Source organism: Pelophylax lessonae, assembly GCF_965119305.1.
Source record: "Pelophylax lessonae genome assembly, chromosome: 3".
Classification (NCBI taxonomy): Eukaryota; Metazoa; Chordata; class Amphibia; order Anura; family Ranidae; genus Pelophylax; species Pelophylax lessonae.
The window spans coordinates 577,429,427-577,453,218 of NC_138770.1; the positions used below are offsets into that span (position 1 = coordinate 577,429,427).

At 43.0% G+C, this 23,792-nt stretch overlaps 1 protein-coding gene across 5 annotated transcripts in view; it reads left to right on the forward strand.

Moving 5' to 3' along the window:
• EHBP1 (EH domain binding protein 1) overlaps positions 1 to 23,792 on the forward strand; it is a 739,122-nt gene that overhangs the window by 317,288 nt on the left and 398,042 nt on the right. For all 5 annotated transcript variants that reach the window (XM_082251356.1, XM_082251359.1, XM_082251357.1 and 2 more), the window contains one exon: positions 9,260 to 9,449. In XM_082251356.1, coding sequence (XP_082107482.1) covers positions 9,260 to 9,449 — 190 coding nt within the window. The remainder of the gene's footprint in view (positions 1 to 9,259; positions 9,450 to 23,792) is intronic.

The following is a 23,792-nucleotide window of genomic DNA, read 5'->3' on the forward strand; positions in this document are numbered from 1 at the left end:
GGCAGGGACAGCTTCCCCTGCCTGAAGAACACAATGGCTCGGCGGGAGAAATTTTCCTGTCAATACTGTCTGTGGTTGCAGGAAAGCAATTTGCTCTGTCTATGGTTTGCCTTAGTCACCTCTTCTTCCCAGGCTTGTTGATTGGAGAATAAGGAGTAACAGCAGCACTGTGCTGTTTGCTTCTGTAAGTATGTTCACATTGTTAGACTGACAGTACTGTCCAAAATAGTGGATTTCTGATTAGCTTAGATTGCTGCCCTCCATCTGTAATTCTGGTGTATAGAAATTATGCTTATGTGCAAATTGACTGGGAAATTTGCATTTAAAAACTGATTTAATTAATTCATAACTAGATTAAAGGGTTTTGAAAATATACAGTATATTTTTATTATGTCCAATTAGGCTGTACAGTGAGAATCCACAATTAGTATGTGTTACAGATATACTGTAAGGCATAGGTGCTCAACCTGTGGCCCTCCAGCTGTTGCAGAACTATCATCTATCCCATCATGCCTCTGCATTTGGGAGTCATGCTTGTAACTGTCAGCCTGGCAATGCATCATGGGACTTGTAGTTCCACAACAGCTGAAGGGCCACAGGTTGAGCGCCCATGCTGTGTAGATTCCCTTATAACATATACATTGTTTGTCATAGACTTGCATTAAAGGGGAGTTCTGCCCCCAAGGAAAAAAATCAAAAGTCAGCAGCTACAAATACTTTAGCTGCTGACTTTTAAATATTAGAACTTACCTGTCCAGGGTTACCACGATGTCGGCACCCAAAGCCGATTTTCGTATTGGCTCTCAGGTGCTGTCACTGCTATTCAGGGTCAGGGAACCCAGGGATGAAGCCTTTCTGCTTCACAGCTGGTTCCCTGCGCATGCGTGAAGCGTGCTGCCCTTTCTGAATTGCCCGGCGGCGGAGGAAGAAGGGGGGGGGCGAACTTCTAAAGGACAGCGCCATGGCGCTACCTCCCGGTAGTGGGAAAGGGTACCTGTCAAAAACAGGTGCCCATTCCTCCCTCCTCCCTGAAAGTTGCCTAATGTGGCACCGGAGGGGGGGAAGCACATAAGCGGACGTTCCACTTTTGGGTGGAACTCCACTTTAAGGCCTTTTGTGTGCGTCAAATCACATGAACCCAAACTCTTCAGACCCACCTGTTCACCTTGTGCTTTATTTACAGGCATGATGTATAATGCTAGACTATGACCATATTTTAGTGGAATCGTGTGTTAAGACAGAAAAGAACACGTAGGCTTCATATATATAAGCTTTATACATTTTTTGTTTCTTGCCCTGTGTTTGTTCTTCCACAGACCGTCTACTATCAACTTTGCTCAGTATATTGTATTCTCTAGAGCCAGCAGAACGAAAGCAAACAAGGTTTCTTTCTTCTTCCATCTTGTTCAGCTATCGCGCTTATCTTTATTTTCATGTCACACTGTCTGTGTAAAGATGACTCCTAAACGTTCGGCAAATTGACAGCTACTCCTGTGTTTCTTTCCACACAAAATGTTGCTCTTGTTTCTTGTATTTTTCCTCTGAACCGTGCTCTTCCATTTTGTTTCGCCAGTTTCCTTTTTGACACTTGACCTGTCTTTTGTTTCTCAAGTGTCACTGTTTGTGAGGAGCAGTGAAGTGATAATACCTTTAAAGGCTTTGTCAATCACCGGTAACTTAGTATGTGTGTGTTCATCACCTGGACAACCGCAATCTCCTTATAATTCTGTGATCAATAGCAACGTCTTGCACTTCACTGGATAGGGAGAAGCATTGGCTGAGTAGTTAATGTCTTTAAAAATGCACACTGCTCTACACACTTCCTTATTGGAGACATCTATTGCTTTTGGTTGGTTCCCATAGGTTGTTCAAAACCAGGCTGATCTAAACCAAGACAAATTAATGTACTTTGCTTTAAATTAAGACCAATGTACAATATTGGTTAATGAAACATACCTTGACCTGTGCTTGGGTTAGTAGGCTCAAATGCAGAATATACATATATTGTGACTGTGATAGTCTGTATGTCTATACTTAACAAATAGGCAGCAAGGTAAAATAAAGCTTTCAAAAACACTAAGCCTAGAATGAAGACTGTATACATTATATTACCAAAAGTACTTGGATGCCGCCTTTACACACACATGATTTTTAATGGCGTCCCAGTCTTAGTCCGTAGGGTTCAATATTGAATTGGCCCACCCTTTGCAGCTATAACAGCTTCAACTCTTCTGGAAAGGCTGTCCACAATTTTTAGGAGTGTGTCTAAGGGAATGTTTGACCATTCTTCCAAAAGCGCATTTGTGAGATCAGGCATTGATGTGGACGAGAAGGCCTGTCTCGCAGTCTCTGCTCTATTTCATCGCAAAGGTGTTCTGGTTGAGGTGGGGACTCTGTGCAGGCCAGTCAAGTTCCTCCACCCCAAACTCGCTCATCCATTTCTTTATGGACCGGTGGTTGGGGACCTCTGCCCTAAGGAATCTCTTTGTAGCCCGAACATTGCAGAGGATTGTCAGTCTAAATCAGAATTAGGCTGTGTATTGACTACCCTTAAAGCCTATTACACACGATGAGATTATTGGACGAATGATCGTCCTTTTTTTTTTTGCAAATTCTCATACAACAATAAAAATTCGGAAGTGATGTAATGTATTCTATTGTATTTGTACTGTATTTTTGTAAGAAAACTCTACTGATTAAACGAAAATCTTATGATCCGATATCGTTCGAGAAACATTTTCATATTTGTCCCTTCAGAAAATTTCAGATGAAAGCTGTGTAATAACTATCATATTATCGTACCATTGCTTCGAAAGCAGTATTTTTTTGTACAATTTTCTGATCATGTCTATGGGCCTTTAATCTGTGTATATGTTTATAGGTCTTTTAGCTCTATCCCTTTTAGTTGTATTAAGCCCTGTCGTTATCTTGTGTGATTGGTGCTTCATTGTTTTTGTTGTGTTCTATACGACCCTGTGGCCTTCTTTTGCCTTCATTTTTCGCCTTTGGCTCCATCCTGGTACCACCTTCTTGTGCTGTGTACCTCTGTGATGTCTTCTGTCTTTTATTACTTCACTGTGCTTTCTGCTTTCTACAATTATGTGCCCGGTGCTTTCTGCATTCTGTTACCTAAAATGTGTCTATGTCTCTGGCCAAGCATACAGTGCCTCTGTCCTGCTTGAAATCTCTTTCACCTGTGCTATGACCCTATCTTTGTACTTGCGCTTGTGCTTTTTCTACAGCTCTGCTGTGCTGTGTACTTCGGTACATTTGTATCGCATTTTTTAACTTTTGTACCCTGTGCCTCCTATGTCTTAGTGGATTGTATCTTGTTTGCACGTCTGTTTCATCCCAGTCTTGTCATCGTAGACTTGTACCCATCTCCTAAATCAGTGCCTCTCACATCTGCCTCTGCCATTTAAAGATCCATGTATTTCACTTCCATTAGTCTAGAAGGGGGGGGGGTCATCATTTTGTAAACCTGCCGACGGGCATTAAAATATGGGTGAACAAATGTATTTATAGCAGAAAAGCAGCTGTTATAGGCTCAAAAACATACTGAGACAAGCCAAACTTTTTCCATCACTTGTGTTTAAATGCTACAGGTCCTTGTACCTTTTTTGACTGCTGGATCTACAGTGGGTATAAAAACTCTACACATCCCTGTTAAAATGTCAGGTTTCTATGATGTAAAAAAAAAATGAGACAAAGAAAAATAGTTTCAGAACTTTTTCCACCTTTATTGTGACCTATAAACTGTACAACTCTTTTAGGTGGAGGGAAATAAAACTAAAATAATATGGTTGCATAAGTGTGCACACCCTTGAGCTAATACTTTGTTGAAGCACCTTTTGACAGCACTCAGTCTTTTTGTGTATGGGTCTATCAGTATGGCACATCTTGGCTTGGCAATGTCTGCCCACTCTTCTTTACAAAAACCCTCCAAATCTGTCAGATTGCGAGCGCATCTCCTGTGCACAGCCCTCTTTAGGTCACCCCACAGATTTTCAATCAGGTCTGGGCTCTGGCTAGGCCATTCCAAAACTTTAATCTTCTTCTGGTGAAGCCATTCCCTTGTTGATTTAATGTTACTGTAGGCCTCTTGGCAGCCTCCCCGACCAGTTTTCTTCTCGTCTTTTCGTCAGTTTTGGAGGGACGTTCAGTTCTTGGTAATGTCACTGTTGTGCCATATTTTCACCACTTGATGATGACTGTCTTCTCTGTGTTCCATGGTATATTTAATGCCTTGGGAAATCTTTTGTACCCATCTCCTCAATGATATCTTTTAACAATGAGATCCCTCTGATGCTTTGGAAGCTCTCTGCGGACCATGGCTTTTGCAGTAGGATGCGACTAAGAAAATGTCAAGAAAGACCTACTAGGACAGCTGAACTTTATTTTGGTTTAATCAGAGGCACTTTAAATGATGGCAGGTGTGTACTGACTCCTATTTAACATGAGTTTGAATGTGATTGCTTAATTCTGAACACAGCTACATCGCCAGTTATAAGAGGGAGTGCACACTTATACATCAGATTATTTTATTTTTAGACTCCATTCACACTGGTACGACTTGTCAGGCGACTTGGTCAGCCTGACAAGTCACGCACCGTTGCGTCCCATAGTGTAGTACAGGACCGGTTCTAATAGGAGCGACACAAGTCGCTCCGACTTAGAAAAAGGTTCCTGTACTACTTCGGGGCGACCTGGAGCGACTTGCATAGACATTCATTTTATGAAGTCCGTGCAAGTCGCACCGAAGTTGCGCTGCACGCGACTTCACAGGTCGCCCCCCTAAGTCGGAGCGACGTAGTGTGAACCGAGCCTTACTCATTTTACTAAATTTTAGTTAAATTTTTTTCTGAGAATACGCTTTTGATAAATAACTGCTCAAATATCATGCAACATTAACAATTATCATTACCGACATTTTTACACTAATTTCTAGCAATAAATACAAAGTGTGCAAAAATTTTATGAATTGCCCCAGTAGACAAGTAGTCAAACTCATTCTGTGAACTTGGAGTATTTGGCATAAGAATAACAAGTGTTTAGTTGATACCTCAACCAAAGTTGTTTTGAATGCTATTCCATCCTTGTAACAGGTTCCTTCCTATAAAACCCAGATGTTAATTGCACTAAGACTCAACTTCCGTTGAAGATAAGGACTTAAAAAGCCCACTGTACTTGGCTCAATTTATAAAACATTATCTACTGCTTTAAGATTAGCGGTAAAATAGCTCATAGTGTTTTTCCAATTTTTATTTTTTTTGCAATTCACTAAAAATGCTACTAAAATACCGCATGCACTATTTCTTGAAGTGCTGCAGTATTTTTGTAGTGAAAACTTGCGGTATTTTAAGGTTGGCATCCACTGGTGCCCTTAACAACCAGAGAATAGCTGGTTGTTAGGAAGTCAGCACCAGCCGCCGTCGTCAACAACCAGTGATAAGGACTGCTAAGGGTGTTAGGGTTGCTAAAGTGGAACTTTAGCAAAAAAAAAAAAAGATTAATAGACAGGATTTTCTTTTGTGAATGGGCCTACTGTTTTAAATTTGAACCCAGTTTTGTTTTTTTATCTATTTCCAACTCTGAAAAGGGTTAGAAACATACTATTGTGTTTTTATTTTCCTCCTATGTCACAGCTATAGTAGTGAGCTTATACTGTATTGTCCTTTCATTTTCTCTTTATGGTGATTTATTTTTTTCTAATAATCATACATAAATAGTTCTGCTTTGTCTGCCTTTCTCTCTCTCTTTCTGTTAAATCAAATGACATCAGGCACACAGTGCCACCTTGTGCCCAAATTAGGATTACCACATTCCAAAAAGCAGAAAATGTGCCATATCCCAGAGCAACAGAATGAAGTTGCTCTGCATTACGTAAATCCCTGAAGAATGTTGCATAAGGATTTATTCATGGCTGTAATTCACTGTAAATTGCAAAGTTGAAGACATATCAAGATATTGCAGTATAATGCAGGTACTGATTCTTTGAAGAATGTGTGTACATAGACACACTGTGGACAAATTTGTTTGAACCCATAATTTTCTCTGAAATACCTGGAAAAATAAAAATGAATGATATCCACACGTGTTTATTCTATATTTCAAAAAAAGTCAGATTTTACTTTTGATTCAACAGAATATTGCAAATGTATAAAACAAAAGAATATGGCATATAACTATGGCTGTTTGTAGCTCGATAAGACTTCTGCTCCTGCCAGTAAGTAGTTGGCCCGCTCCTCTTTAGCAAACTGCTCAGCCTGTCTCAGGTTTGAAGGGGGCCTTCTCCAAATTGCACATTTCCGCACTTTCTGTAGATGTTCGATAGGATTTAGATCAGGACACATAGAAGCCTATTCTTGGCAGCTTTTCACTGTGTGTTTTGGGTCATTATCCTATTAGAAACAGGACAGAGACAGAGCTTTATGTCAATGGGTAGTATGTTTTTCTCTAGATTTTTATGATATTCTTAAAATTTCATTGTGCCCTGCGCAGGTTTAAGGCACCCTGTACCAGACGCAGCAAAGCAGTCCCAAAACGTAATGTTTCCTCCATGTTTCAAATGTATAGTGTCCATTTCTTTGAAAGCTTAAAGTCTAAGTTCACCTTTCTGAACATGTTACACTTGTATTTGTACCTGTAACATGTTCAGTATGTTCCCCCCCAAAGTCACAATTTGAAAACAGCAAGTCTTTGTAAGGCTCCGCCCACACAGCTGCGTCATTTATTCACAGTTTCCTTTGAATGAATAGACTACAAGTACCACCATCTATTGCGAATGATGGCTTGTAGCTCACAATGAACTACGACGGCACTGAGGAGCGCTCTGGTAGCTCAATAATATTCCTGCTCTCAAGTAACTGCCTGCCCGTATCGAAGGATTACTCGCGCAGTATGCATATTTGCAAACTCCAGTCTGGCTTTTTTAGGTTTTTCTTTCAGCAGGGAAGTTCAGTTGGGTCTTATTTTGCTCACTGTCGCTCAGAAAGTAATGCATTGTGCGATCAGATAATGATATACCTTCAGTGGTTAGTTTTCCTGTGCCAAAAAACTTTCTATGTATGTAATGGGAGTCTGTAGATAAAAACACATTGTGCAGTTTTGACTAAAGTTGCATAATGCTCTTGCTTGGTGTAGGCTTTTTACATACCTTGATGACATACCCGTGATGACTAAAAAACTCCCAGAGATGGCATTATCCTGTCCTGCCTTTTTGCTAGGACATTGCAAAGACACAGATGAGCAAGTTTGGGGGTGAAGGAACTTGACTGGCCTGCACAGAGTCCTGACCTCAACCTGATAGAACATCTTTGGCATGAACTAGAGCGGAGACTGCAAGCCAAGCCTTCTCGTCCAAAATCAGTGCCTGATCTCACAAATGCGCTTCTGGAAGAATGGTAAAACATTCCCATAGGCACACTCCTAAACCTTGTGGACAGCCTTCCCAGAAGAGTTGAATTTTATAGCTGCAAAAGGTGGGCCAACTCAATATTGAACCCTACGGTCTAAGACTGGGATGCCAATAAAATTCATGTGCGTGTAAAGGCAGGTGTCCCAATACATTTGAAAATATAGTGTATATTGCACCAAGCTTGTTCTATAAATAGACTGCACACAGCTTGTTTTATAAATAGATTGCTCCTGCTTGTTCTATAAATAGATTGCTCCTGCTTGTTCTATAAATAGATTGCACTCAGCTAGCTTGCTCTTTAAATAGATTGCAACTGCTTGATCTATGAAACGATTGCACTCAGCTTGCTCTTTAAATAGATTGCACCTGCTTGATCTAAAAATAGATTATACCTGTTTTCTCTTTAGCTATATTGCACCCAGCTTGTTCTATAAATACATTGTACCAAGCTTGTTCTATAAATAGATTGCACCTGCTTGTTCTTTAAATAGATTGCACCTGCTTGCTCTAAAATGGATTCCACCCAGCTTGTTCTATAAATAGATTTCACCCAGCTTGCTCTATAAATAGATTGCACCTAGATTGCTCTATAAATAGATTGCACCCAGCTTGCTCTATAAATAGACTGCACACAGCTTGCTCTATAAATAGACTGCACCCAGCTTGCTCTATAAATAGACTGCACCCAGCTTGCTTTATAAATAGACAGCACCCAGCTTGCTCTATAAATAGATTGCACCCAGCTTGCTCTATAAATAGATTGCACCCAGCTTGCTCTATTAATAGATTGCACCCAGCTTGCTCTATAAATAGATTGCACCTGATTGCTCTATAAATAGATTTCACCCAGCATGTTCTATACATAGATTGCACTCTGCTTGTTCTATAAATAGATTGCACTCCTCTTGTTCTATAAAATATATTGCACCTGCTTTTTCTATGATCAGATTGCACTCAGCTTGGTTCCATAAATAGGTTGCACCTGCTTGTTTTATAAATAGGTTGCACCTGCTTGCTCTATAAATAGGTTGCACCTGCTTGTTTTCAAAGGTAGGTTCACCTTTACAAAAAAAATGCATGTAAGGGGTGCTTGAAGATAACAACAACCTTGGCAGCTTTAGCTAAAGTTTGATAATGCCCCTACTACAGCTGTAGGCCATTTACATAACTCCAGAAGCCTGACTGAAAAGCTTCCAGAGGTGGAACCATCTTGTCCTGCCTTATTTTTAGTTCGTGGCTAAGATGCTTCCAGCCATTACTGCTCACTATCGACATCACAGAAGCGAGCGCTTAAAACCCTGCACATGTGTGGTCCATTATCTCCTCCATCGCAGCATCCTTGAGCTCAGACCTACTGCGACAGGGAAGAAAGAGCACACACAAGGAGGGGCTTTAAATCGGTTTCCTTCTGTCATACTAAAGGCGTGAAGGTATGCAATGGACAATTTTAATTTCCTCACTTTTTCAGAGGAATGGAGCGTTGTGTCAATAGACATTAAGAGCACTAACAAATTTGTCCAAGTCAGTATAAGTATCTAATTTATGAACAATATGGCCCAATTGTAAAAATATAACAAAAAAAATGGCTCGTGTTGCTGCTAGAACAAAGGGCTGCTGTGTTGGCTGATATGCATCTGTTTTACATGTATTAGCATTTAATCATACAAACAAAAAGTAGAAAATTAAAAGTAAAGCACAGTTGTAAAAGAATTGTGTAATTTCTATCTGCTTTTTCTATGGTGAATCGAATGCTTCTGGGAATGCTATGGTTTGGTAAATATGCCCTTTAAAACACCACTGTTCCTCTGCAGAGTATAAAAAAATGTTTTACTGTTAATGCAGGTCAAACCCATTTTATGAGCCAAAAGAAAGTCCGGAAGTAAGTTGCAGCAGTGCTGTAAAGGAATCGGAGATGGAGAAGAAAATGAAAAGGAAAGCCCCAGCTCCACCTGCGCCTGTACTAAAGAAGGAGGAGTACGTTGGTGTGCCCCTTTCTGTTCCCCTAGGAAAGGACTTCTCTTCTTCTCCAAAGGTAAGACAACCTCACATATCAATCGTCATCTCTGTGTTGACAATCCCCCTGGGTGTTGTAAAGTCTGGACCCCTTGGATTGCCTACACCTTGTCAAATGGGCCTCCAGGACCCACTCCTAGTCTTTGAGAGAAAGAGAGAGCGATTGTGATTAGGGGATTAATGCAGGGTCAGGGGCTCTGCACTCTCTACCTACCCCTGGCTTCTTTTTCTCCCATTTCCCTTAACCCCCCCTCCTCCCCTTCCTTTTTTTTTTCACTTTTATTTCCTCTCTCCGATTCTTTTTTTTTCCCTCCTTTTCTTGGTCTTTTAAAAAGTTTTTACATCAGCATAATGCTAGAAAGGTTACCTAAAGAATTAGCTTTTTTTTTTTTTTTTTTATACAGCTCGCTTATACCAATTACATAAGTGTCCTGTCATCTTCTCCCTAAGGCCCCTTTCACATGGTCGGTTAGTTGCAGCTGTCGGATTCCTGCGGTAGGAATCTGCAGATTCTTGCTGCCGGAATGACCAGATTATCTGATTAGCGGCGGCTACTTGGCCCATTTAAACTAATAGCGCTGATCGCATGTAGCCACACACAGAGGGATTAGCGGCTGATCGCATAACCCGGTCATTCCAGCAGCAAGAATACGCGGATTCTTACTGCAGGAATCCGGCAGCTGCAATAAACCAGCCATGTGAAAGGAGTCCTATTATATTTTTTTTCTTTTAACTTCCCTAGATTGACAGGACTTGACACAGTATAAAATGGCCTCTTTTGAATGCTTTAGTCTGTATGCCTATTACTCTTCTTGATTGTACTATTGTGATTTATGTAACATGCTTTTGTCCAATTGCTAATCAGGGATGTTAAGACACGAGTCTGAAGCCGCCTGAGCTATCCCGCCAAGAAACTGTCAAAGGGGACAGCCAATCATCAGCGGCCTAGGAATTCCCCACCCTGCAGCCACAAGTATACATGCCCCACTTATATGGGTGCAGCTTTGGGGTACGGAATGGCTCCGCCACCACTAATTGCCTATCCTCTTTGACATTATCCTGGCGGGATAGTCAGGTTTGGACTGAACCCTCTTTTATTGCTTGTGTGATGTATGCCGGTTGTTGTGTTAACCATTACTTGTTCTTCGAACAATAATATTCTTGTGAAAGATACGAACGCCGCTGTTGGCAAGCGGACTTGTGAAACTGCAGCAAATGGAAAGCAATGGGCATACCTATTGTATTTGTGCAGAAGTAAATTTTCTGTGTCAATCTTTTTATTAAAGTTTAGAGTAACAAGGACATTGTTGGGTAGCGCACAGTAGTACAAAATAAAACTGACGACATAAACAGTACATATTAAAAGAGAAAAAAATAAATAAATACATTTGGCGACAATAGTAGATAAGTGATGGTAAGGTTTTCACTATGAATCCATAAACAATTCACGAGTAGGTGTGACAAACTACAGTAATGTAATGGACCAAGTATAACCTCTATAGTACCAGTCAGCAAAAAGTTGTGTCTCTATCCAGACATCAAAGGAAAAATCTCCTGAGGATAAAGGCCAACTGTTGCGCCAACAATATACCAAAAAAGTAAAAAATATAAATAAAAAAATGAAAATCTAAAGTAAGAGAAGAGAGGACAAATAATAAGAAACAGGATGAGAAGAAAAACAAGGCAAGAGAAAAAGAAAAGAGTGCGAGCCCGTCCGTCCAGAATCCCATCCAGCCATCAAACCGGTGTAGGCCTCCTGAAACCTGAAGATAAGAAAGCCGGGGGGGGGGGGTCCATATCCTTTGTTTGTCCCTCAGGACACTGACTAGTTTTTCCTGTAACATGATCCAGGTACAGAAGTCAATTTTAAAGTGTATATGTCCAAGCCAATTTATATTTCTTTGTTTTGGATAGACTTGGGGAAGAGACAGAGCCCCTGTCAGGTTTTTACTGCCATCCTGGGCTTTGTTAGACTGGTTTCCCCTCACTCTCTTTTCTGCTAACAATGCTTTACCAGGCAGAAAATTAGTAACCCTTCCATAGTAGCACAGGGGGTCACTCCGTAGGGGGAAGGCTAGATTCCCCATCAGTTTCCTTTTTTTGCTGCCTTTATCCCTGTCTTAGATTTTCACTCATTTCCTGTTTTGTGAAACTGTTGTCAGCAGGACAGGAAATGAGGGTAAATCTCTGTAACATAGCAGTTAAATTCCAAGAGTAATTCTAAGCTTTCTAATTCTAAAGCCCATTCTATTCAAAGCTAGAATAACCTTTTTTAACTTGAAATACACGTTAAAATCAGGGTGCTGCAGGGTCGTGCTCAGGACTAGAAACATGCGGTTAAGTTTATGTTTCTGGCACGGTGCCAACATGATGGGATGAGTTATAGAAATACAAAAAGGAAAATATGTGCAGTGCTAAAAAAATTATAAAAGAGGTATTAACGTGACAATACCAACTTGTGACAGCATGGTAAAAGAATTCACTACATAATTCAAAAAAGTCCTGTAACGGACCGTTTCAGCAGACAAGGGGTTATAATCCGTTTAGGCGATCTGCCCCTTTCTAAGAGACAGGCACAGCTACTGCAGAACATCAAACTCCCGAACTGGATACAAAATAGCACTCCAACCTGGAACCTCACGAATAGCTGCTAGCAGACGAACAGGAAAAGCATACATCAGCTTATACTCCTAGCAATCAGTCTCCAACAGCATACAGTGAATCCCCCCAAGGACGAGACAAAGCTCCGAGTTGAGGGTAAAACAGGAACAACAACAACATTTATTGGAAGAACACAGCACACTTATATACAGAAATTGGAACATCCTTCCCCCAACAACCGCTTTCCCATTGGTCAATTTCACAGTACCTGCAGTTCCCAATAAGGTCCTCTCCAGACATGCAAATGAGGGCTCGAAAATGAGTCAGTAGTGATTGGTCAGATAGCTTGACCAGGAGGGCTGCTATGCAAATGAGGACTTGAAAATGAGTCAACAGGGATTGGTCAGATAGCTTTGACCAATGAAAACACACATTACCAGTCCCTGCGCAGATCCTGGAGATTGATTCTCAAGCTGGGGAATCTTGTAATATGGCCTGTGGTGAAACACATGAATGAAGCGTGGCAGCTCTCCTAACCCTCCATGGGATATGAGGCGGTGTGCACTCTGTTCCTTTATTTTTTGTATAGCTTTGACCAATGCAAAGAGACAGAAGCCCCAGGGGGCAATCAATGTAAACTATAGTCAGACACAGAACAATGGTTCCCTAACGAGCCCTCAATACACATCACTCTGAGTGTCAATACCTCCCTTAGCAGACAACAGGTGAGGTCATTAGCACACCTGACAAAAGGTGAATGGGGAGCCACCTTAGACAACCCGTCTCCTCAGAACTTCCTGTAATGACCATATAAGGAGTTGACTTCCTGTTCAGAGAGCTCATGGCAAATGGGAACAAAAATCTTCAAATTACAAGGGAGACATTATTCTTGAATATGACCCATTTGTAGTAGTCTAAACCATATTTTCAGTGTTCAACACCCTCCTGGTCACCCTGCATTCACCAAATCCATACGAACTAGAACCAGGGGCTGTTTGTTCGGTAGATAGAATCTACCGAACGGCTGTGCAGAAAGGGAGAAATAAATCCTTCTGCACCGTAAAATTAACCCTTTAGCTGCCGGTCCATAATCCAAAGGCAGCAGGCGGGCAACCAGGCTCTTCCAATGCAATGTGGCGAGGTTGGTCTCGTCACAAGTCCCATGTCAAAAACATATGAATCAAAAAGAATAATAGTCCCACAGTTGTGATGTATCTTAATGGTAAACACAATATCATAAAGTGAGAAAAGGTATCCCATCACCAAATAAACAAATGAATTGGGCGCTCACCAGATCCAGTGGGTCTGTATGGCCATATAGCAGACAGACCATATGGGCTTTTAAAGATGATCCAGACTCCTCCTATAGATGCGACCATGGATGTAGTTTCAGGCTCATGAAATGGTGGGGAGAGGGATGGAAATCTCTCATAGCCAGGTTACATGAAAGCCAGAAAAAAGAGTGCACATAGCTTAATATTGCTAAAAAATACTTTTAATAAAGACTTGCACTTACAATGTTCGCATGGTAACAGCCAATAAATATATGGTTGAAAGTTCTATTGCGAGCTTCTGACGCGTATCGTCCACATAGACGTCATCAGAGGATATTGCTCCTTCAATAGTAGCACAGGGGGTCACTCCGTAGGGGGAATGCTAGATTCCCCATCAGTTTCCTTTTTTTGCTGCCTTTTGCTGTCTTAGATTTTCACTCCTTTCCCGTTTTCTGAAACTGTTGTCAGCAGGAGAAGAAATGAGGGTAAATCTCTGTAACATAGCAGTTAAATTCCAAGAGTAATTCTAAGCTTTCTAATTCTAAAGCCCATTCTATTCAAAGCTAGAATAACCTTTTTTTAACTTGAAATACACGTTAAAATCAGCGTGCTGCAGGGTCGTGCTCAGGACTAGAAACATGCGGTTAAGTTTACATTTCTGGCACGGTGCCAACATGATGGGATGAGTGACTTTTGTATGCACAAAAATGATGTTTTAGATTGGCCAATAAAGATGGCCAAAGACCAGCACACAGAAGATGTTGGTGCCAATGTGGGAGCAAAGGTATTTCCGTTTAGCTCTGCTTTAAACTGGAAGTAAACCTTCCTGTCCTTTACAGCCAAGGAGGCTGCCATCCTAGCAGCCTATTGATATGCATCCTTCCATGGGGCTACACATTTTGATGACCGTTTGATTTCTTGACAGTTCAGTTGATAGCATAAGCACTGTCACAGCCATCAGTCATGGCTTATGGATTCACTTTAACATTTCTTTTCAAATGATGAGACTCTTAGGAGATTGTTAGGCTGGGTACACACAACCCGAAAATCAATGAAAAACTGTCATTTCAGGAGGAACGCGCCAACTTTCAACTCATGTGTACAGCTCTCTGTCTGACAGAAGCTGGTCTCTCAACCGGCTTCTGTTGAACGGGCATGTTGGAAAGCCAGCATCCGTTCAGTGCTGACGGCCAATTGCTGCGAGTGCTGATCAGTGTGTTCTGGTGGGGATGCTGTCCCCCCTGTCAGAACACAAAGGCACAGCAGGGGAGTTCGCCGCACTAACATCGCTGTGTTAGAACCGGGATCTTTTTTTTTTTTTTGTTCAACCCGCTGGATTGAATGAAAGGAAACGTATAGTGTGTACCCTGCATTATTCTCCATTACTGCTCTGCACAGCCAAGAGATCTTTCTAATGTCCTCTATAGACAGTTCAGCATGACGCACCTTATCAGTGTTCAGAACAGAACCCAAAAAAGGTCCTCAAAGAAACTTGCGTGCCCATGCAGGCGTTATTGTATCACAATTCCTCCAAATGCTTTTGTGTTGGCAATGTTTACATTGCCGTTAGATGAGGAACTCTTCAGAGCATGGTTTGCAACTAAAAGGCTAGTTATTAAAGCAGTATTCAACCCAAAAATTGTATATATTACACCTTACAAATCCTTTCATGTGGTGGTTGCTTTAGCATTTTTTTAGGCTTTTTTCTCTGTTTCTACCATGTTATCTGGCCAGTAACACACCACCTGGATTACAGTGCTTCCACTCTGGGTGAAGGAGCACAGGTGCAACTTTGGAAAGTACCATTATCACTCTGAGGAAGGGGAGTGTTAGATGTAATAGAAGATTTGGATACGTTAGCAAATTGAAAGTATGCTCCAGGTTACACTTTAATAGTAGATACAGCAATAACTTTTGTCCTTTTGGGATAAGGGTTGGCCTAAATAAATAAAAGCTGATCATTTTAAGCACCCTTGTCAGTGTTAAATGGTTTATCTCATCCCTCTAACTGCTACATCTGCAAGAGAGCTTGTTCTGTTGAAAAACAACAGACTTACCAGATGAAAATAAAAGAAAGAAGGTCTAAATATAAAAATGTTAAAAGGGTATGATTATGGTCTGCAAATAGGCTCAGGACTGGGACAAGGGGCGGGCAGGAGGGGAGGTTGCCTTGGGAGCAATAGTTTATTGCAGGGATGGGGGGGGGGGTTATTTGATCCTAACCCTAAGGGTAGGGGGGGCTCAGTTTGGCATCCTTGCCCTGGGCACTGGATGACCTTGTCCCGGCACTGAATAAGCTCATCTGGCATTGTAGAAAATATGTAAAGGGGTTACTAGGTTATATCCGATGAGAAGGTCCACTGTTTAAATAAAATATCCTGGATTTTCAATATGTGTCATTATAGTATAACTAAATGCAAAAATTATTTTTTAGTTTTGGATAGAGTGAAGAGATTAGAACGCTTGTCATTTTTTATTGCTGTCTGTATCCCTGTTGTGGAGATTCATCCTCTCTATTTGTCCTGTTTACCATTATCATTGAAAGTGAAAGCAAATAAAAATCCAAATTTTGGGTTGTCCCGAGAAAAGTAATAGAGGGGAAATCTTTTAATGGGGACACTAGTTCTGGTGGCCTGGGGTTCCCCAAGGAATTCCTTTAATTTGCCAAGATTTCCCCTCACTTCCTGTTTGGCTATGGGAAAGGAAATGATGGGAAATCTCCGCAATGGGACAGAGATCGCGAAAAAAAAAATCTACTAGGGGTGCTAACCCTCCTTTACTCTAGTTTTGCCTATAGTTCTAGTTTAGGTTCTTGGTGGCGTAATAATTTTTTTCCATGTTTACAATCAATAGCATTATATGCACATTCTGATTTCTTCAGACTTGAATTATTTTTTATGTCTTTCAGTAAACAAATGACTTTGTTTTTTTAATGCACCAGTAGATGGCCCCTTTGGCCTTTGAGGATAAACACCTGTGTGAACCTGATTAACCACTTGCCGACTGCTCACAGTATATTTACTGCGGCAGTCGGCCCCGGCCAGGCAGAGTGACGTAGGTCTACGTCGCTCGCCTGTCACTCCTTCTAGAGCCAATAGCGGGCGAGCACGCACCCGCCGAGGCTCGTTCACGGAGGAGTGCGGGAGTGTGACTGGCGGACCCGATGTCCGCCGGTCACACTACGATCGCCGGTACAGCGGGAGAAAGACAGAGCGGCTTATGTAAACAAGCCACCTGTCAGTTCTCCCTGTGTAAAAATGAAGATCAGACGGTTCTACTATGTAGAACCGTTGATCTTTGTTTTTACACCAATAGCAATGTCCCACTACAGTTAGAAGCACGCCCCTAGGACACACTTAACCCCTCCCTGTCCAATACAGTTAACCCCTTCCCTGCCAGTGTCATTTTTGCAGTAACAGTGCATATATATAGCACTGATTACTGCAGTAATGTCACTGGTACCCCCAAAAGTGTCAAAAATGTCAGTCAAGGGTCCGATCTGTCCGCCGCAATGTCGCAGTACCGCAAAAAAAATCGCAGATCGCCGCCATTACTCGTTAAAAAAAAAACACCTAAAATGACAAAAATCTTTCCCTTTGTTAGTAAACGCGATAACTTTTGCGCAAACCAATCAAAATACGCTTTTTGCGATTTTTTTTTCCAAGCATATGTAGCGTAAAACAAATTGGCCGAAAATGTTAAAAAATTTTGATTTTTACATTTTTTTGGGGGAATTTCATATAAAAAAAGTGAAAAATATTGTTATTTTTGCAAAAATTACGCTCTTTTTTTGTTTTATAACGCGTGATCAAAAAATCGCACAGGTGATCAAATACCACCAAAAGAAAGCTCTGTTTGTGGGAAAAAAAGGACGTGAAATTTGTTTAGGTACAGCGTCGCACGACCGCGCAATTGTCCGTTAAAGTTACGCAGTAAAAAATCGCAAAAAACCCCCTGGTCTTTTAGCAGGAAAATCCTCCGGTGGTAAAGTGGTTAAGATTAGATGTAACATATTTGTTTTAGCGTTTTGACAGAATGTACTTGCACAAAAAATCATCCCTCCTAGGTGTATTTCAATGTTTGTAGTGAAAACACAACTCTGGGCACCTTCATTTCTATAGCTTCCTATTGCTTAATATGAGTTTACCTCTGCCCTTCAGTAAATTTACTTTTTGTTTTCTTTTAATGCTGGGTTTTAACTGTTTTGCTGCAGTAACCCCATGCATCTTGCCAACTGATGTGACTTGCAGTGCATCCTTAAGCAGTGTTTCTTAACCTTTTTCAGTAAAGGCACCCTTTCAAATTCTGCAAAATCTCAGGGCACCCCATTTTAAAAATGTCAAAAACTAAACTAATAGTTTTACATAATGCAGTGTCCTATACACATGTATAGTATAGCATAAATATTTTCCAGCATACTATCACCTGGTGACGACTGGGATGTTGTGGAGGCCGCTCTTGCATGTCCTGCCCAACACTCCTGAAGGTGGAGAACAGAGAGTGTGAGGGCACAAAATGGCACAGAGCAGCAGGCTGGCAAATTCTTGCCTTTAGGTGGATAAAGCTGGGGGTTTGCAGTCCTAAGAAGATATTAAAGCAGCTTGGCACCAGAGCAGGAGATAGTAGCAGAGCAGGTATGCAGGCAGCGACCAGCAGCAGCCAGGCAACAAGGGACCGAGTCAGCAGGCAGAGCAAGTTCAGGAAGCTAGCCAGGGTCAGTAACAGCCCAGCAGCTAAGTACAGAATAAGCAGGCATAGACCAGGTCCAGTAAACAGTCCGAGGTCAGAGAGATCAGATGAACAGTGTTATGCAGGAGCAAAGGCAAAGTCCAGGAGAAAGCCGGGTCATACACTGGTAAGCAAATTCAGTGTATCCAGTTTTCAAGCTAAAGACCATTCAGCAACTGCTCATGGTGACAGACCAGTTTAAATAGGCCACAGGGCGCCAAGTACACACTCTAATTTATGTACGCTTGTGTACGTGTGCAAGTGCATGCACGGATGCGAGCATGATGAACTAAAATAGTAAATCTATTGCATCTTTGCCTAGAAGTATTAACACGTGCACCAATATGAGCATAAGCCCTTACTGGTTTTCTGGTGCTGGGAATCTGGGTTACCTTACACATACTACGGATGTTCAGACAAAGTCCAAAGTTTTATTATTTAGGAAAGATCAAAACACAAACGGAAGAGTGCAATGAGTGCCACGCAGGATCCCTTCGCCAGGCATGAGACAGAGTAGCTATACTTGTCCCTCCCCTCTGCTACCTATTAACAGAAGCCTTTGTATTTTGTGAAAAGCATTGTAAAAGTGACTTGCTAAAAGAAAAAAAAAAGCTTTGGGAATGGTAGGTCGTTTTTATCTATTTATTTTTAAGGCTCTGTCAAGTGTGCTTCCAAATTTTAGATTGCTGTCAGACATGTAGTATGATTTTTTACATTTATGAAAAGTGTGCATATTTTAATCTGTATTCCCAGACACAGTGTTGTACACACAGCTCAATAGCTGAAACGGGAACTACATAAAATAGCAATTTACAGTAATGGCTCCTCCTTTGGACAGCTCAATCTGAGTTTACCTCAAAGCAGGCTGATTCTGCTATGTTTAATCTCTGGGAATATTTTTTCAAGTATTAAACATTTTGTTTGTAAAAGTCCTATGCATAAAGTAAAAAAAGAAATATATAAATTGTCTTTTTTACAACTTCTAAACGTAATTGTATGTAAACAATGTTCTTTTTTAGGTCTAACATTAAGATTTTCAGAAAAAAAAAATTTTCTAAGATCCAAGCGGTATGGCTGCAATCACCTCAGGTTAAATGTATGTACAAATTGAAAGCACTATTGACTGTAAAATAATACAAAAAACAGAAAAATTCACCACGCTTCAATAAATAAAAATGGAATAGCTGTCAGCACAAAATTTGTGATACCAAATTAAAACTGTAAAATACACCATAAATCCTGTCAGTAAAAGAGCTGTAGGTTTGCTCCTTACATTAAAGTGATAAACGTCTTTTTTTTTTTTTTTTAAATAACAAACATGTTAGACTTACCTGCTCCGTGCAGTGGTTTTGCATAGATCAGCCTTGATCCTCCTCTACTTGGGTCCCTCATCGGTGCTTTTGGCCTCTCCCATCTGCCGAGTGCCCCTAGAGCATTCAGCTTGGAAATGGGGCTCCCGAGCCGAGCCGCAGCTCTGTGTGTCCATTCAGATGCCTTTTATTGACAGCATCGGAAGTCAAGGGCGCCCGCTGCTCTCTCAGCCAATGAGGAGGGAGAGTCCTGAACAGCCGAGGCTCTCATGCAACATTGCTGGATCGAGATGGGGGTCAGGTAAGTATTATGGGGGCTACTGCACACAGAAGGTTTTTTTATCTTTATGTATAGAATGCAATAAGATAACCCTTCTGCCTTTAGAACCACTTTAAGAAAAAAGTAAGGTCTGTGGAGTTATCCACAGCATTGTCACCCTATTCTCCAAACCACTGCTGAGCACATAGAAAAAAAGAAGAATGATAGCAGAAAAAGACCAAGGGGTTCATCACATCTGCCCCTTTTTATTTATTTTTGTTCTGTTTTTTCTTTTTTAACCTTTTTATCTGAGTATAGATCTGTTTGCCAGTTGACTGACTTACTAACTCTGCTCAAAGTCTGTTAAAAGTATCAACTATTCTTTCAGTAAAAAATACTTTCTCTGTCGCTCATTGACAGACGCAGTTCTCATATCTTGATATCAGTAGGGTTATGCTGCCCCCTACAGGAGGAGGACACTAGGCAGGAAAAAACGTAACTACACCTATTGGGCAGTCCTGGGGGGTATACTCCCTTGTCAGGAGTAAGGACCTAGATCTTTGCTGGGATCTCTGGTCCTGGCAATTTTTTCTTTTGAATTAAATCTTTTTCCTCTGTTTATTATTTTGTTCCTGTGAGATCTACAATCAAGTGCTGGACTGTATAATCTAGATCCAGAGGGTCTCCCCATTCTGGCCAGCGAGCGTGTGCAGCCTGCAGCTCCACGCTACTTAGGCCACAACATAGCCCTACTGGACGGGGGCTGGCCTGTGAGTTAAACGTCTCACGAGGACGCATACAAACTGGCTTCGGCCAGAGTCACAGCGTTTTCTCCTGGCCAACAGCACCCACATTACGATGGAGTGGTGGTCTGCCTGGAGCAGTGCCCACCCGGTTTCTGGTGGGGTAAGTAGTCGTCCCCCCTCTACCCCTGGAGGGTTTTGGGGTGGATGTGGGCCCTTTCTCGGTGGCCTTCTGCAGGCCCTTGCCCCCCATCTGCCCCCCCCCAGTAGGCATATCTTTTTAGGTCAGCCTGGGGTGTTAAACTGGCGATGGGGGGGGAAGCACCCTGCCAGCGATTGAACCTTGGGAGGGGAGCGGGCCTGGTGGATGCATTTGCCAGGGCCCCCCTTCCTGTTGGGATCATTTTCGAGCTTCTGGGGTCCCCCGGGAGCCACGCAGGGCCTCCATTTTCTTGTATCCTTTTATGTTACAGTTCGGTGGCCATGTTTGTGTAGCCTCGGTGGCAATTTTCTTGTGATTTCCCATTGAAAATAGCGGCGGCCATGTTTTTGGAGCCGGATGGGGGGTGATTCGGCGGTGGAAGCCCCTCCTCGGCCTCTAGTGCTGATCCCTGGATATTCCTCTTCCTGATCGCCACATGGTGTGCAGTTAGTTTGGTACTGTGAGTACCTGACTGGTGAGTCTGTTTGTGGGGTTCTCTCTCCCTCTCTCTGCTGTTGCAGCAGTAGTGTTCTGTGCTGGACCTTGTGGTGCACCGACCCGGTGGGGTGTCCCTTGCTGTGTTCAACGCTTTTTTGTGTGGGTTCCCCTCTCCATTAATGAAGTGCCTGGAGCATATTTCACCACCTGATCCCCCTCTTAGAGGCCCTCCGGGTCCCAACAACTGACTGCACTGACAGCGGCCCTGGAGTCTCTGGTGTCCAAGGTAGATTTGGTCCTGGGCAAACGGGCTAGGAAAAAGTGTCCCCCCGCCTTCACCTGCTTCTTCTGTCTCATCAGATCCAACGCAGCATCGGAGGCGCGGTTGACCTTTGGCACCCACAGGTCCTCCAAAGCGGCGAAGGTGTTCCCCTTTCCTGCCTTCTTTGACCATATTGTCACAAAACAGTGGGGGTGCCCAAAACGCGCCTTTGCAACCCCTAAGCATTTTGCAATGCTGTATCCCTATGAGGATTCCCTCCTTAAAAAATGGATGGTTCCTCCCGTAGTGGACTCTCCGGTTTCCAGGTGAATAAAACCACTGTAATCCCGGTTGAAGAGGCCCCGGTCTCTAGGAGGTCGGAGGCTTTAACCTGCTATATGTTCACTGTGGCTGGTTCGGCATATAGGCCGGTATTTACTATTGCCCTGGTGTCCCAAGCTATGAAAGAGTGGGCAAAACATCTACTCCGGGACCTGGAGGGAGGAACAGCTCCCCTGCCTTTGCGGAGCTTGCAGATCAGTTGGTCCAAGGGTAGTTTGTCTGTGACGCCTCTTTGGATGAAGATCCCTTGATTTCTAGACTGTCTGTCTCAGTGGTGGTCCTGCGACGCATTATCTGATTGAAATGCTGGTCTGCGGACCAAGCTTCTAAGAAGGCCTTATCTGATCTTTTATTTGTGTGGGATCGCCTATTTGGAGCTTCCTTGGATGACATCCTCATAGGCCTCACAGGGGGAAAGCGTATTCTTCTTCCTCAGGCTTCCAAGGGTAAGGAGTCGCGTCGCAGATGGGGGCCTTTCTTTTCGGCACGTAAAAGGCCTTTTCTTCCCTCAGGGTCTCAAGATAAGGGATCTAAGCCCTTCAGAGCCTCCGCCGGGGGTTCTAAGAGGACCTGGTCTGGCTTTAAGATCGATTTTCTTTCATATCCTCTGGACAGGTTCTTCCCTTCCAACCTGCATTTGTCCCCAGATCGCTTATGGGATCTCTTTTGAGCAGTGCAAGACTTGTTACTTCAAGGGGTGTTTGTCCTGGTTTCTGACATCAGAACATTTTAAAGGTTTTTACTCAAACCTTTTTACAGTTCCCAGGAAGAAAGGCAAGGTGCGTCCAATTCTGGACCTCAAGGCACTAAACTGCTTTGTGCGGGTACAGAAGTTCCGAATGGAGGCCATTCGCACGGTGGTTGCGTCCCTACATCCGGGGGATTTCCTCGTCTCCATCGACATCAGGGACGCCTACCTACACATCCCAGTATGTGTCGGCCACCAGCGCTTCCTCCGATTTGCCGTGGGTGAGGATCATTCTCAGTTTGTGGCGTTACCCTTTGGTCTCGCTTACGCTCCCCGGTGCTAGCTTTGTTATGCCAACGGGGGATTGCTGGGCTACTTGGACGATCTGCTTTTGCGAGCAGAATCTTGGACTGCTCTGTTGGAGAACCTGGAGATCGCAATACGAAATCTGCGGGAGTTTGGCTGGATTCGGAATTTTCAGAAGTCAGCCCTGGTTCTGTCCACAAAGCTGGACTATCTGGACCTGACTCTGGACTCAGCCTTAGCCAGAGTGCTACTTCCTCTGGACAAACTCCAGAAATTGCAGGCTGCATTTAGTCTCCTGCTGTCCAGCAGATGGTCATTCTTTCCGGACTTGCATGCGGGTGCTGGGCCTGATGTTGTCTACCTTTGAGGCAGTTCCATTTGCACAGTTCCATATGAGGTCCCTGCAAAAAGAGATTCTGGCCAAATGGGACAAGGCTCCGCAGTCTCTAGACAATCAGATCCGGATGAGTCGGGGAACGAAGGAGTTCCTGATATGGTGGCTTCGTTCTCCGGCACTTTGGCTGGGCAAATCCTTCCTCCCCTTGTATTGAACAGTGGTCACCATGGATGCCAGCCTGTCTGGCTGGGGAGGCGTCCTCGGCAAGCATTCTGCTCAGGGGATCTGGACACTGAATACCGATCAGTGTCTTGGAACTCCGAGCGATCAGACTGTGCCTTGACCATTGGACGGATCGTCTTCAGGGTTTTCCTGTGCGCATTCAATTGGACAATGCCAAGGCCGTGGCTTATGTCAATCACCAAGGGGGCACAAGAAGTGTCCTGGTGGCTCTGGAGGTAGCCAGCTTTCTAAGGTGGGCAGAATGGTTCGTTCCAGCCCTCTCCGCTGTACACATTCCCGGGGTGGAAAACTGGCAGGTGGATTACCTCAGTCGGCAAGGCGTTGGACCAAGGTGAGTGGTCCCTTCATCCGGCAGTGTTTTATCAGTTGTATCTCCTGTGGGACATCCCCAAGGTGGATCTGTTGGTGTCTTGGCTCAACAGAAATGTGTGTTTGTGGCTCAGTCAAGGGATCCTCTGGCGGACTCCACAGACACACTGGTGGCCCACATGGGGTCAGTGTCATCTGATTTACGCCTTCCCTCCTTTCATGCTTCTGCCAAGACTTCTACGCATGATCAAGGCAGAAGGGATTCTGATCATTTTAGTGGCTCCTGAGTGGCATCGCCGGACTTTGTACGCCAATCTGGT